The sequence below is a fragment of the Lentinula edodes genome (genome assembly GCF_021015755.1).
Source record: "Lentinula edodes strain Le(Bin) 0899 ss11 chromosome Unknown C8R40scaffold_1, whole genome shotgun sequence".
Lineage (NCBI taxonomy): Eukaryota > Fungi > Basidiomycota > Agaricomycetes > Agaricales > Omphalotaceae > Lentinula > Lentinula edodes.
The window spans coordinates 888,179-902,106 of record NW_025764307.1 but is presented as its reverse complement, the minus strand read 5'-3'; the positions used below and the strand labels follow the sequence as shown (position 1 = coordinate 902,106).

General features: G+C 46.1%; 6 protein-coding genes and 1 non-coding gene across 7 annotated transcripts; 2 read left to right on the top strand and 5 right to left on the bottom strand.

Annotated features, from left to right (window-relative positions):
- Positions 1-8: 8 nt before the first annotated feature.
- Positions 9-3,718, bottom strand: C8R40DRAFT_1031714 (P-loop containing nucleoside triphosphate hydrolase protein; the record flags this gene model as incomplete). The annotated part of the gene is made up of 14 exons (XM_046223193.1): positions 9-50; positions 101-249; positions 307-565; positions 618-736; positions 795-1,096; positions 1,155-1,592; positions 1,646-1,908; positions 1,965-2,314; positions 2,371-2,495; positions 2,552-2,718; positions 2,767-2,976; positions 3,031-3,169; positions 3,224-3,422; positions 3,517-3,718. The coding sequence occupies 14 exons, from the start codon at positions 3,716-3,718 to the stop codon at positions 9-11; spliced, it is 2,964 nt and encodes a 987-aa protein (XP_046092284.1).
- Positions 3,719-3,909: 191 nt separating this feature from the next.
- On the bottom strand, positions 3,910-4,997 carry C8R40DRAFT_1076919 (Prefoldin). Its single transcript, XM_046226957.1, has 5 exons — positions 4,945-4,997; positions 4,729-4,895; positions 4,583-4,673; positions 4,476-4,529; positions 3,910-4,426 (listed from the first exon to the last, which is right to left on the bottom strand). Exons 1-5 carry the CDS (start codon positions 4,972-4,974, stop codon positions 4,403-4,405), a joined length of 366 nt encoding a protein of 121 aa, XP_046092283.1. The 5' UTR covers positions 4,975-4,997; the 3' UTR covers positions 3,910-4,402.
- A 1-nt stretch (position 4,998) lies between these two features.
- C8R40DRAFT_1076912 (uncharacterized protein) lies at positions 4,999-7,259 on the top strand. Its single transcript, XM_046226956.1, has 3 exons — positions 4,999-5,509; positions 5,561-5,594; positions 5,641-7,259. Exons 1-3 carry the CDS (start codon positions 5,055-5,057, stop codon positions 7,135-7,137), a joined length of 1,986 nt encoding a protein of 661 aa, XP_046092282.1. The 5' UTR covers positions 4,999-5,054; the 3' UTR covers positions 7,138-7,259.
- C8R40DRAFT_t5 lies at positions 7,232-7,303 on the bottom strand. Its single transcript has one exon. It is a non-coding gene; the product is annotated as a tRNA-Arg (tRNA).
- A 413-nt stretch (positions 7,304-7,716) lies between these two features.
- Positions 7,717-10,143, bottom strand: C8R40DRAFT_1076910 (glycosyltransferase family 15 protein). Its single transcript, XM_046226955.1, has 12 exons — positions 10,059-10,143; positions 9,995-10,011; positions 9,340-9,838; positions 9,152-9,291; positions 9,056-9,096; positions 8,951-9,003; positions 8,826-8,899; positions 8,710-8,772; positions 8,563-8,655; positions 8,413-8,513; positions 8,187-8,355; positions 7,717-8,136 (listed from the first exon to the last, which is right to left on the bottom strand). Exons 3-12 carry the CDS (start codon positions 9,672-9,674, stop codon positions 8,078-8,080), a joined length of 1,128 nt encoding a protein of 375 aa, XP_046092281.1. The 5' UTR covers positions 9,675-9,838; positions 9,995-10,011; positions 10,059-10,143; the 3' UTR covers positions 7,717-8,077.
- A 228-nt stretch (positions 10,144-10,371) lies between these two features.
- Positions 10,372-12,347, top strand: C8R40DRAFT_23390 (uncharacterized protein). The gene has a single exon (XM_046234420.1). It carries the CDS (start codon positions 10,393-10,395, stop codon positions 12,076-12,078), a length of 1,686 nt encoding a protein of 561 aa, XP_046092280.1. The 5' UTR covers positions 10,372-10,392; the 3' UTR covers positions 12,079-12,347.
- A 54-nt stretch (positions 12,348-12,401) lies between these two features.
- Positions 12,402-13,861, bottom strand: C8R40DRAFT_1164593 (uncharacterized protein; the record flags this gene model as incomplete). The annotated part of the gene is made up of 4 exons (XM_046230529.1): positions 12,402-13,355; positions 13,421-13,569; positions 13,628-13,691; positions 13,751-13,861. 4 exons carry the CDS (start codon positions 13,859-13,861, stop codon positions 12,402-12,404), a joined length of 1,278 nt encoding a protein of 425 aa, XP_046092279.1.
- Positions 13,862-13,928: the final 67 nt, after the last annotated feature.

Sequence of the window (13,928 nt, the reverse complement as noted above, 5' to 3'; positions counted from 1 at the left end):
AGTACATATCAGCCCAATAAATCAGCATGTCCTGACGCAGATAAAGCCAGCTTACGATGAAAGTTAGAGAATAATTGTGGGTAATGAACCTCCCACTTACCACAAATTCATCGTCGAGATATTTCGACACTGCGATCTGATCACCCAATCCTTTTCGCCGACGGGTTTTGAGGACCAAATCTCTGGCAAGGGCCTGTCCAGAAGCAGGCTCAAGTGGACGAAGTTTGATACTTGTGTCGGTAGGATCACCTTGGAGTAGATATATATCGACAACCAAGAAGGATGATGGACAGCAGAGACACTCACCAGGGACAATAGACCAGTGATCAAATACTTGCAAGCAGAACGCCTGACCTTGCGTAGCCGTTCTAAGATCGGTCTCGAAGCCATTGGCATCGATAACAGGAATAAGGGCTTTGACCGTGTATAATGGTGATCCAGCTTTTGCAATATCTTGAGTAACATGTCCACGACGACGAGCGAGCACTGTATATACTGCTGAAACACAATCCGCCGGCGTTTGTACCTCAACGTAGTAGATTGGTTCCATCAACCGAGGTGTAGCCTGGAACAAACTAAGTAAGTTTCAAGAAAAAAAGCTGAACAAACGCCTTTACCATCAGGAAAGAGGAATAACAGACTCGTCGAGCAGTAGGAACTATTTGTCCACCTCCACGGAAGATTGGTTCTTGTGCTAGGCTGGCGTCTAATAATCTGAATTTGACGTTTCGCAAGGCTAAACAAAAGGATTCAGTTTGAAGAAACTGCAGATGATATCATGAAAGGGAACGAACGCTCGTCACAGAGAGGTCCTTCCCTTGCGCCCCACTGGAATCCTTGCTTAACGTGTTCCTTCACCGTTCCCAATAACTTCTTGTCTATCTGGGAAGGTAAAGTGTCATCGAGCAGGACGTTCGGTCCGTTCTCGTCAGGACCAAATGCCCATATTGATCGAGACGCAAGCAGATCCCACTGGTATTTTTCTTGCAAGAATTTCCCTCGTTCTTTTGCAGTCATACGCATGTTTACTCGACCGCGCTCGATATCCTCTGCTAAACCCTTCTCCATAGGCTCCGCAATCATGGTGATTTTATTCCTGTTCCGACAAAGCAACATTAGAGGGCTTTAAACGATGAAACCGATGAAAGGCGTACTTTTTATTGGGTGTATCCGCGTAACACTTCAAGGCACTAGTTTCTAGAACCGTCTCACAGAATTTCGTGACCGGGTCTGACACCTTGATTTCGATTTCAGAGAACAACTTTCTTAGGTCATGCATCACACAATCCAAATACAGCTCCCCAGTTCCAATCACAACATGCTCACCACTTTCCTCTACCTTTGTTGAGACAAGCGGATACGACCTGTTGATTGATCGGAGGCCAGAAAGCATTTTGGGTAACTCCGAAGGGGCGATGGGTTCAATGGCAATTTTGAGTACTGATTCTGTCATATGCTTGATTGGGCGGAAGGTGTAAAGGTCGTCAGCGTAGTCGGCAGCAGCGAGGGTAGCAGTTTTGGATATTGAAGCATCGACACCTCCTATGAGGACAAGATTACCTGCGGGAATTTCGTCTGTCGGTATGAAATATCTGTGTAATTTTGTCAGATACTTGACAAAGTGGGTAGTCACGGAAGCGCTTACCGTGCCTCGCTGATCCAAAGATCTTCCACTGTACTTTTCACCATATCCTCTTCGTCTTCCGGGGAAAACCCTTCGCCTAAGACCTTGATCTCCATTCCCTTTCTCAGAGTTCCACTGAGTACTCGTCCAAAGGCACGGAAGGATTGTGCATCTGTAGTGTGGTAGAGCTTAGACACCTGCACCATCACAGGTCCTGCAGGATCACACATTTGCATGGTCGCAGCTAACTCTGACGTTTGTGGGCCGTTATATGTGCCCTGAACCTAGGGGTGGATCAGCAACGGAACAGCACAACTGAAAATAGATGAAATAATTTGACCTTATTGATGGCTCCGTCGATGGGACTCGGGATATGCTCCACTATCACGTCCACCAAGCCCGTCGCAGGACCGAAGAATTGATCCAAAACCGCTTTCAACAATGGTCTTACGTCCATCTTGTACATCACTGGCTTCAGTTTTATCCCTAAACCTGCCAAAGTCTCTCGGAGAGGCTCAGTCTCTTCGCTGAGCACTTGCGAGTAGAGTTTATACAAGGGTTCGAGGATGAACTGTACAAACGAACGCCCTTGTTCAGGATCAGCGGCTTTGCGAGTGAACTTTCGCGTGTCATTGTTGAAATAGATATCTCCCCAAAGTCGGCCAGCAAAGGCAGAAACGTCGACTTTGCCTGCATAAATGATATATTTCAGCTGTTTTCAAAATGAGATAGGGAACATTGTGTACCAAAGGAGTCGGCATACATCTGTGCAAACGATCGCAGAGTGAAGCACCAACCCATATCTGTGCTGGCAAAGGCCACATTACCCAGCTCTGGGCTCAATCTCAGTTCTGGGTCAGGATCGATCCCGCTATTGGGAGCGTAGCATCAGTTCTACCGTACCCAGATAACGACGAGGTATCAAACCTGATGAATGTATTGATTTCCTCAATAGTATGTCTGATTTTGTAATATGCATCAGTGGGTTTTATTCTGAGTTCCAGAATGAGGCGGTCAATTTTGTTTACAACGAGTGTAATTTTGATGTTTTCCTGAATTGCATGTCGAATTATAGCTTCTGTACCAACCATAAGCTACAATTAAATCAGTACTATTATACACAGGACCTATCCTGGACTCACCCCTTCGACGACGTCCACAACCAATAGTATACCATCCACCAACCGAATGGCCGAAGCTACTTCGTCCATGAAATTTACATGCCCAGGAGTATCGATGAGATGAATTAGGTGCGATTTACCAGCTGTCGTTGAAAGGATAAGGGACATTGGTGAGGATTTTATGGATATTTCGCGCTCTCGAGACAGGACATGTGTGTCTGTATATCGGGTCTAGGGTGTTTGTGAGTTGACTGTAAGAAGACTGGTACACAAGTATAAGCTTACAGGTTTATCCGCATCCCAGTCCAGTTTATGTGTCTCGAACACGAGCATATCGAGCAACGCAGTTTTGCCATGATGTAGATGCCCTACGACCGCTACGTTCCGTATCATCTCCGGGAATGAAGTCATATTTAACAGAAATCTGCAAAGCCCTCTATCGACTCGCGAAGCCAGTAAACGAATGTGTAGCGCCTACCCTTTGTCAAATCGAGTTTCCGGCATGCCTTTCTCCTCTACGGTCCATTTCCGCACTTTTATTGGGGCGATGATGGGTTCGGAAAGTGGTTGCGCGTCTTCTTCCTGCACCAAAGTTTCTACATCGGCTCCATACACGTCCGACGCGGATGGATAATACTGTTTGTCTTCATGAAGGACGACAGCGTTATGTACTGGTTCTAGATATATATTGGTCCACGGAAGGGTAAAAAACAATAACCTTGAGATTGAGAGGGTGTAAGAATCACGGATACGGTGTTTAATGCATACCACTGTCGATTTCCATCAGTGCTCCCTCTCCAAAACCTTCCTCCTGACCTCTCATGGGCACATCTTCATCGTCAAACCCTTCCAAAGGCGCTGAGATACCGGGAACCTGGGGTGCAAAAGTTGGTTGCTCATTGTCGGAGTCGTCCGAGTCAAGATCTGCACCAATGTAGTTTCCGAATTCATCATAGTCGTCAAGGGATGCCATTTTCAGCTGCAAATTTGGACGGTGTCGGGTGTATTGAGTTGCTCAAGACCCTCGAAAAATTCAAAAGGTTTCGGGTTGACGCCAGTCCCTCGAAATCGAGATGGGGTACTGGGAAGAAGTTTTGGAACGGTTGGAATTTTCAATTACATAAACATTTGACTTCGAAAATTCGACGCAGATTCGACGCGTGAGTTTATTCACTGTTTATTCCATCTCTCTTCATCTAAATCCATTTTTACAGTGTTCACCCACGTACTGTCCGTATCTGTTCAACTTGAACATTTGACTCACTACACCATGCGGCTGTAAATTGTGATTTAGTTACACCTACAAAGTAATGAATTCACGTTGGAGAGGGAGCTTAGGTGGACCACAAAGAGAATGAAGCTGAAGAAGCATTGTTTCTAGGGAGTTGGTGGAGTTGGTGGAAGATCTAGATTGATGCTATCTGAGGTTGCGTGTTGAACTCTTACCTTGCCCGTGAAGTTGAGTTGAGGGTGCTTTCCTTCCGATTCTTGATTTCTTGATTTAGTTTGCTCTCATCTCTAAAGTCACAGTGTAACTGAGAGTGTAACTGTGGTTATTTCAGCATGGACTCATACATATTTCCCGAATATTGAGATTTAGTGCATTAGTGCGGATGTCGATACAGTAGCAAATGGTCAGAATGGTGGAACCGGTAATTTATTGTTTTGGGGCATGGTGGAACTATAATTGTGAATCAGATGCGCCAAGTCATATAATACCGAAGACATACAATATCCCGCAACTGCGCTTGTGCTTCATTAAACTGCTTCTCCAAATATTTCGACTGCGCCACGTTCATTTTAGTCTCGACGACTTTTTGTAGTTTTGGGCCCGTACCTTTTTGTTTAAGCTGGCAATGTCATCTGAGAGCTCCTTCTCCTGTGTTTTTAACTGCTTCTCCATCTCCTTCCTGGGTACCATCATGAACCTGTCGAAGTTTGGGTAGATATAATATCGGATCAGGCTATTCAACGAGCAAATACATCTTTCCAACACCTTTATATAGGTTCACATCCTCCTTGATTGCACCAATTTCGTCGATGGTGAGCTGTAATATCCTTCGTTCGCGCTCTTTCACAGAAGTTTGCTGAGTAGTGAGAGTATGGGCGCGTTGCGACTGGATTGCGGTTTGTTGAATTTGGACAAGGATCTAAACTGATCTTAGTGCATTTGATACGTTAAGACAAGTTCATGCAGACTTTACGAAGAGTTTCGTCTGACAGCGACATGGTAGTACCAAAACAAAGAGTGCAGTACACCGCACACGTGCGAGGATTTGAGATATTCAGCTTTGACTTTGTGGAAACGAATGCACTTCTCCTCTCTCCCAGCAGAAATTTATGCAGCATTCATTGAGCAACTTGATGAGCCTGACGTTCGGGCGACTCTTCTTGCGTTGACTCGGGCTATTCCTCGCTCTCCTGTACCGCGATATCAGCTCTTTCGTCGCATCAACATCACCAAAGCAGACCAACTTATCTCTTTGTATCAGCGAATTCGACCTCGTAAGCAGGACATTGAACATCATGGTGAAGATCCTTGCAAATGGGTGCAGGGCTTGTATTTGGAGACATGGACAGCAGATGCAGAAATTGTACTCAACTTATTGACGCTACTACCGAATCTAGAGGCGTTGACGATATGGATTGGCCCGAAGAATTTCACCCCAGAGCACCTAGAAGAACTTTTTTCTGTTGATCGTGGGGGACGATCTTTGAGATGCGTGGAGAATCTGCTCTATCTTTCGCTGAGATTCAGACCGTAGTGTGTATTCAGTGATTCTGTTTCATGTTTCTACATTAATATGGAGTTCAGCGTCCAGAAAGCTACTTATCATCAGTTCCTAAGCGTAAGTAAATTGTATGGCTCCGCGCATTCTACTTAACGGACCACAGGGATCCTACTTTGACTCAATCCTAGAGGCATTATCACGCTGGCCGCCAGGCCGTCTTTCTACTTTATCTATCGTCCAAGATCCTCTGTCTATGGAATCAGGTACGAGCGAAGGTTCCGAAGCCAGCCCACCACCTACCTTCTCTCTTGGCCTTCCTCAGCGCACCTTAGCATCAGGATTTGCTCAGCCCATTGTATTCTTCCAACTCGAATCGACATTTCCCGGCCTTCTTCGTGCACCGTACCTGCACGTCCCTCTTAAATATCTTCGGTTGCGTTTCCCCTCGCGGAATATCATCCGATCTCTGACTCAGGAACCGGTCCCTTACTTACCGTCGTACGGAGCGTCTATCCCTGCAGGCTCCAAACCATCCAAGAGATACGTTCGCCATGTTGCAAACGCTCACCTGCCACCAACTCCCTACCTGCAATTCCTAGACCTTTCCACTTGCCTTATTTCAGAACGCTCTCTTCCTCAGATACTCATACAGTATCCTTCCCTTACACACATCATTCTAGATGACTGTAACATTCTACGCAATGGTGACATTGCAGTTAGGGACGATTCGCGTGAATGGGGTAGCATTGCAATGAGCTGTGCAATTGCCGGAATAGGTAAAGCGAAAGAGAAGGAAAAGTTGGTGACTGCTTGGCTCAACATGCCTGGAGTTCGACAGAAACGGGAGCAAAAATTGGATGACAGAGATCAATATACACAGAACAAAAGACGTACTCGCGGGAGGAAAGGAATAGCTAATGCTTCCATCTCCATCCACAAGAAGGATATTACGTCTGGGTCATCCATCACAGAACCACAGGTCCATGACGCACCTGAACGTATCCGCATCCTGCCTCCTTTGCCGACGTTACGCCATCTCACTGCTAACCTCTATGTTCCTCCGTCGATGATTCCTTCCGAAACATGCGCTCTTCCACCTGATGTTCTTGATCCTCTTCTCGTCAACATACACAGAGAATGGGAACGTGGATGGGCCGAGGGCTTGGCACAACTCGTCAAAGTCCGAGAACGATTACACACCAGCTGGCGGAATAATTTGGTGCGCGTTATGAGATTTGCCACACCCGAAGAAATGGGTTCATTCTCGAATAGTTTCGAGAAACGCTTAGTATCATTGGGCACTGAGGGAGGTTCTTTGTCGCGCTCACACTCACCTACAAACTCTGAGACCGGCTTTTCCGAGACTAGTAATGATGAAAATGGAATCAAAGCTTTGGAAGACCCTCTGACAGCTTTAATCGAAGTCACAGACAGGCAAGAATTTGACCTGGATATCAGTGATACTTCCTCTACTGGCATTGGAAAGGCACCTGTTCTATGCTTGGCTGGTAGTTCATTAACATCCTCTATGAGCTCCGAGCAAAATACATTGTTACTGTATGGAGTTAACATGGGTACAGTATGCATTCAGGGCCTTGATCATGCATCGAGTTGTGCTCACGTTGCAGGGAGAAAACTCTGGTTGGATGGAATACCATGAATGTAGAGCAAAGACATTAGAAACGTGTGGAAAATATATACTGTATACTTGGAAGAGATCGTATAATTGCGGCCAGGGCAAAAACAATAACAACAACCGACGACGGGGATCGAACCCGCAACTTCAGCCTTAGGAAAGCTACGCGCTACCATTGCGCCACGCCGGCATCGTGGATAGTGTCGATTGTCGCAGATACATTGGACTACGTTATACGATGTTACACTTATTTGAAGTTTTTCTTCTTGAGAGCGCCCGTGGTTTAAACTCGTATACAGACTACAGCAGAGGCTGAGCAGACCTTGTCGGGGCATACATTTAGCGCCATTTCACTGTTGTATTCACAGGGCGCTGTAAGCCTTAAATTAGGGTTAGGACGGCGATCGGACCGAAAAAAGCCCACCCAGCCAGAGTGGCCGAGGTGGGACAGGAAAATATTGAGACGGTGCATAAGCCTGAGCCTATACAAGCCGCAGACATCCCTTGTATGGACAAGGTCGCCGTGCTATGAGGGATCTCCACAGCCCACAAACCCGGGTACGTGAAGGGGCTTGTGCCATCAAGGTAAGTATGAGTTGTTGTAGTGTTAGCGAGAGGTTTTTATACTTTGGCAAGCTGCGCACGGACCAACCTTCACTTATCCGATCACGTTTTTGGACATGGATATTTCCTGGAGCGGACAACGATATTTTCTATTTGATACAGTGCTTGGAAGTATATGTAGCTATCAGGCGATATATAAATCGTACAGTAGTAGGGATAGTATATGTCTGACCGTATTACAAGAAGGTAAAGATAATAATGAGAGTATACAAAGCAAGCTATGTGCCGCAGTCCATGTACGATGTCGAGCATCCGGTAAGCCAGCTTTCAAGGAGGCTGCGGACCTTGCGATTGAAGAAGAATAGAATGTACGCTTGTGCTAATGACCGATCAACATTCGTCACCATTTTCCATTGAGCATCTTGTTATACCGGGGTAGACATGAGTAACGTCTATAATCTAGAAACAACGTCAAGCGACCTTTAAAGTTTATTTCAGTAATTTATTACCTATAGACAATACCCGATTACAGGTGCAAGAACCTGTCAGGAAAGCTGGTTGTTGAGGACAGTGCATTATGCTGGAGTGCTGATAACCAATGTCATTGAAGAAATGCAGTTGGGTTTTGTCCAAGAAGAGAGCGGCAGCGATGGAATGGATCGGAGCATCTCCCCATCGCTAATAAACCGGGAATTTGAATGACTAGAGGTGAGAATCCGCATTGATGAGACGTACCTCATAATAAAATCCACCTTTCGAGTCTAGGTATTCGAAGAACTTGGTATAAGCCTCCCCACGCCAAAAGTCCATATCTGCAATCTCAAAGTTGCTCCAAACTAAAACATATGAGATATAACTATATATACAGCATAGAAAGAAACTTACAATGGCATAGGTTAAACGACTCCCCTCCATTGTCACTCAGAAATGCCAAGGCGTTATTTGGATGGATGTATTCCGGACATTGCTCCATAAATTCTGTCAAGGATGATACTTAGACGGACATCGACTAGGATGGTTTCTTTCAAGAACCTTTCACAGCCTGCCATAATGTCGTCACAGTTTGCCCCAACTCCTCGAGTGCAATGGTAAATCCTACTCGACCTTGAGTAAGTTTTGTACTTCACTCAGTCCAGATAATACCACACCATATGTCTTATTATTATCCTTGAGATAATCGAAAGGATCATACTGTAGCTGACAAAAATAATCGACGTCAGGCCTACGATGTGTTGTTAGTTATGGTTTTTTGCGACAGGGGAAGTATCCATACTCAATACGCCAGTAATATCGGTATTGTTGAAGGAGTGGATGATGAAAAAAGAACTGAAGTAAATCAGTCGTTCGCAACTTTCCAAAGTAGATTGAAGAAACAAACCCCAGAATTGAATCTACACATATTCCGGTATGATACACTGTCTGAAGGATGATTGAATTGAACGCGGGTAATCACTTGTATAAAGTTCCGACCTACCAGCATAAATGACACCCGCCGCTTTCAAGGCATTACGAGCTTGCTCGGCTTTGCCTTCGTCTATCCAATCCGGCTGATACCAATGCCGGGAAGGTATCACTCCGAATTGAACAGAGGCGTTGGTTCTTAACTGCACGCTCCTTGAATTGGGGTCAGTATAATCTACTTAGATGCGCTGTGATCCCTACTCTTTGAACTCATTCGTGAATTCATCTTCATTTAGAAAGATCCACGGGTATCCAAATCGTTGATTGAAATGCGTCTCTACGCTCTCCATGCTTTTCAACACGCCCTGGAGGTCAGAATTTCGGGCGAGAAAGACGAGGGTCGCGTTTGCCTTTCTTGAAAATTGAGGCTCAGACGAAAGATCCGGCGCGAGTGTGATAGAATCGTCATTTTCGACGATATTAGACGCGATCGTGTCGCTTCCGGTGACATTAGATGTTACGTTTGCTGAGGAGGATGAGTACAAATGGTAGGAAGCGAGCGCGCGCAAGTCATCCTGCAAGACTGAAAATGACATGTACAGCAAAGCATTCTAACACGAGTTGAGAAAGGAAGGAAGAACTCAATTATTGACTCACGAAACAGAAAAGGAAAACAAGAGTGCGTATTCTGACGCCAGCGGCGAAGGCACTAGCAATAGTCATGGTGGTCGAAGGTAGAGATAAAAATAGAGGCAAGTCCCTTGATTTTTAATGTTGCAATCAGTCAATGAAAGATCAAATACCAAAACCAAAAAGCGCAGCCTTCACTTCAAACCGAATATTTTGCGCAGCCCATTGGAGTCCGCTGGCAGTCTAGGGCACCCGAAAATGCGTTCTGAAGGAGATATCAACATACTCAATAGATCATCATAACTGTTTTTGTCAATTGAAATGGAGAATGACGGTCCACTTGTACTCACTTTTCAGAACCAGATGGAACCTCTTGAAGGAATATGCCCAAGATCAGTAGCACAGCACTTACATGAGTCCGGACTCCGAAGGATCGCCACATTCGCGCTGCGATGTTGAAGAAGGATGAGCCTTCCGAGTTTTCTTCGGCGAATAATGTTGATGGAACGCGAAGTCGGTCCAGGCTTTGCTGCATGCTTGATCATAGAAATACTAATTATAACAATGAAAGCTAATGAAAGTCCTTGAAGTTTATGGGCCTTATCTTATCTTATCCGATAAATCTTGCGTCATTGATTTTTACCGTCAGAATAACATCGCTGTTGGAGTTCGTTTGCAACAATCATGTCTTCCTCTAATCCCGTTCCAGTTCCCGACAAGCCAAATAGCCAGGACAGTCTAGAACAATCCAACCCGTTCGCAGACTCCTCTCCAAAATCCAACTCATCATTGCCCAAAGCCAAACTCTCTGCTTTCGCTCGCTTCAAAACGTTTACTACGAGTGGACTTAAATCTACACCGGATCCGCCCTTTCCTCCGGCTACTTGGGAATTGTCTGGGTCACCACTTAGCGGCTCAGGCTCATCTGATTGGAATCAGAAGGCCGAACAATACAAGGCTGTATTGGAAAAGTGGAGAGAGGAAGTGAAAGCAATCACGCTAAGGGAGCGAGTTGAGAAGAAAAATGATTCAGACTCAACACAAGCACCACGAGAAGGCAGCGGATCTGCAGAAGTTGATGGAAGCGGAGATCAGGATGTGCAGGATGCACCAGATACACGCACTCTTGCCATGAAAATCAAAGCACTGATTGACGAAAAGTTTACCTTCTCAGGAGGAAAGACAACTCAGAGTGCTCCCCCAACACCGGGTCTAGTGACTGATTCACCTTTCATCCCCATTTCCGTTGAATCACACAACACCAATTCTTCTGTTCCTAGTACTCCACCTGCCGGAGGAACACCTAGCACGACTTCCGGCTCGATGTTCGGTAGCCTCGACGCGACGCTTGCCAGATTCCTTTCCTCGGAATCCATCATGAATGGCGAAGTCGGCAAAGGACTCGAGAAAGGACGTGAAAGTGTATGGGCCATGCTTGACAAGCTGGGAGCAATAGCTGGCGCCACAGATCCTGTTGATAGCAAAAGTTCCGTTGACAAGGGTAAGGGAAGGGCAACAGAACCCAGTGAACCTTTGATGGCCGCTGAAGGAGAAGAGGAAAGTATCATGATATGTACTCCTCTGCAGCCCACAAAAGATCTCGAACCAGAAATCGCCGAATCGGAGATCGAATACGTCGAGGACGAGCAGATGCTGGCAGGAGATGGACTACAAACAACAGAACCCGTTGTTGAATCCGATACATCAGCTGCATCTCTTAAACCTGCTCCAAAGCCTGCACCCAAGACTAAATCCAGACGAACATTCTATCCCTCCTCTACGAAGCTCTCCCTCGAAGTTACTTGGTGGGGATATCGGCTCTTCCTCCCTCCTCCCATTCTCGCCCAACTATCTTCTGCACATATTGCTGCTGCTAAACGTGGGGCGATGATTACTGCAGCCCTCAAATGGCTCATCGATCAAGTTCCCTTAATGGTTGTCCCCCCGCAGATGCGCGCAAGTGTACTGATGCTCAAACGGGTGTCACCGTATCTAGGGTACGTCGGGGCATTTGTTGCGTGGTCATGGGGCCGAATACAGATGAAGGACCAGGGGAATGGTGTAGTCTTGACTGCTACGTGGTTGCTACCTATCGCGATCTTGCCTGCTGCTTGGGATTTCGAGGTCCATGGTCGTCCAAGGGACGCTGAACACGGTGTAGCCCACGTAGCAACCGCTGACGCTGCTACACGCAGCGATATACCTACAGGCACTTCTACGCCAATCGATACGGATAATCGGACCTTCGGCGAGGGCGCTGGAGTAAAGCCGACTACCCCTTCCGCCGATAGACCGAGTTTCTTGTCTTCGGCTACTCATCGGTGGAACACTCTAAGGAGGGCTACAACTAACAAGGAGAAACCCGAATAGATACATGGTTACAGCCTAACATCAGCCTGAAGATTCTTTGTTTTTTGATTTCATGTAAAGTGACGGAATTTGGATATGTACATACTTCCTATGCGTAGTATACCTCCTGGACGATATCGATATTCAGACATGTATGTACATTCATATACTGTATCTTATTGTTGAGGTTTCAAAGTCAAGGTGAAACCCTTGGGGAACTTCTGTGTACAAAACAAGTAGAAAGCATTACGATATACTGTACATGTCATAAAAATACAGAGAGGAAGATGTATAGACTCCGATAGAGCACAAAGCACAACCATGACTAGCTGCAGCCTGGCAGCTCAGCGTCCCATATCCATTCCATTTCCACCTTGAATCGGCCACGGACGATCATTCATAATCTGAGGCGAAGGAGAGTGCGGCTGATTCGTCCACAAAGTCGATTGTTGTGACGGAGGAGGTCCTCCAGTTCGTCCAGCACCAGAAACCCATGTGCCTCTCGGTTGCTGTTGTTGTTGTGGTTGTTGCACGAACCGCTGGCCCATCCTCGGACCTGCCGATTGCGCGCCAGTTCTGAGAGTCGGAAGCTCCATTGAACGCTGGAGCGGTGCTCCGCCAGCCATGGACATTTCCTGCGTGTATTGTTGGGGAGGTTGGTTCCCTAGATTACCCGGATTTTTGGTAGCGTCCCACATATACACCGGGTTATTGTTGATATTGCCATTGCCATTACCATTGTTGATATTACTGAACCCTCGCTCCCACTGGTCTCCGCTACCTGTTGACATATGGTTAGGAGCGTCTCTTCTTCGATTTCTGAGTTCAGGATGGCGTGCGCGGTCCATCCGTTTAATCTCTGCTTCCATGTCGATACCTGATGCAGCAATGCTTTCCGGATCGATCCCCAATACCTTCCGCAACTGTTCATTCTCTTTTTCAAGTCTAGCAATCTCGCATTCCCTCTCTAGCGTCCAGTCAGCTCTAACATTCAACTCCTGGTAATGTGAGTTTTTATCCTGGTCTGACGTGCCACTCGGTCCTGCTAAAGCGTCAATCAGAGCCGACAGCTCTGCAGGGTCTACAAAACCCTCATGCTCCGTCAGACGATGATTCAAATCGACCTCTTCACCTGCCATAGCTAGCAGCAGGTCTCGAATATATCGAGATATACGCTGCAAGGATTGTGTCATGTTCGCGGTGGACGTCAGGTCAGAAGATGAGTCTTGTGTTTCGCGTGCGAGGAGGAGAGTTTCATAATGCCGTGACAATGTCGATTCATGTTGCTGCGCGGCCAACTACAAAGATTGACCGTATCAATAGGAGAAAGTCAAGAAAGTGTACACTTGAGTAGAAGACATACAGCGTGGTTGCGGAATTTGACCATAATAGTCTCCAGAGTATCTTCGTACTCCTTGAGCAGCGTACTCAGCTGCTTATTCTCCTGTTTGAGTGTTTGGTTCTCAATTATTATATGGGCATTCGTTCGCTCAAGCTCGGATTCGAATGTTTCTTCTCAAAACGTCAGTGGAAAGTTCACAAACTTTGAAAGAGGATTCACTGTAATTACCTTTCGAAAGATCAACATTCACCCTTCTCAGCGCAAATCCAGAGCTCGCATCTGTAGCCTCGGTCTGTGGTAAAGCTCGAATTCAACGGCTTTTATCATCTTCGTAGAAGAAAGCAGGCAAACTTTTAATAAACTTGTTTGTCCTAGTAGAGTCTTGGTTATTTTCTGGTTTTGCGAGAGTTGGTCGCTAAGTTCGCTGATTAGATGCCATATTCGAATAAGCTCTGTTTCCATTGGAGAGTCCTGTACAGATATGAAAAATTGCCAGCGCGCGAGAGGAAGGAAATAATGTAAATAGATG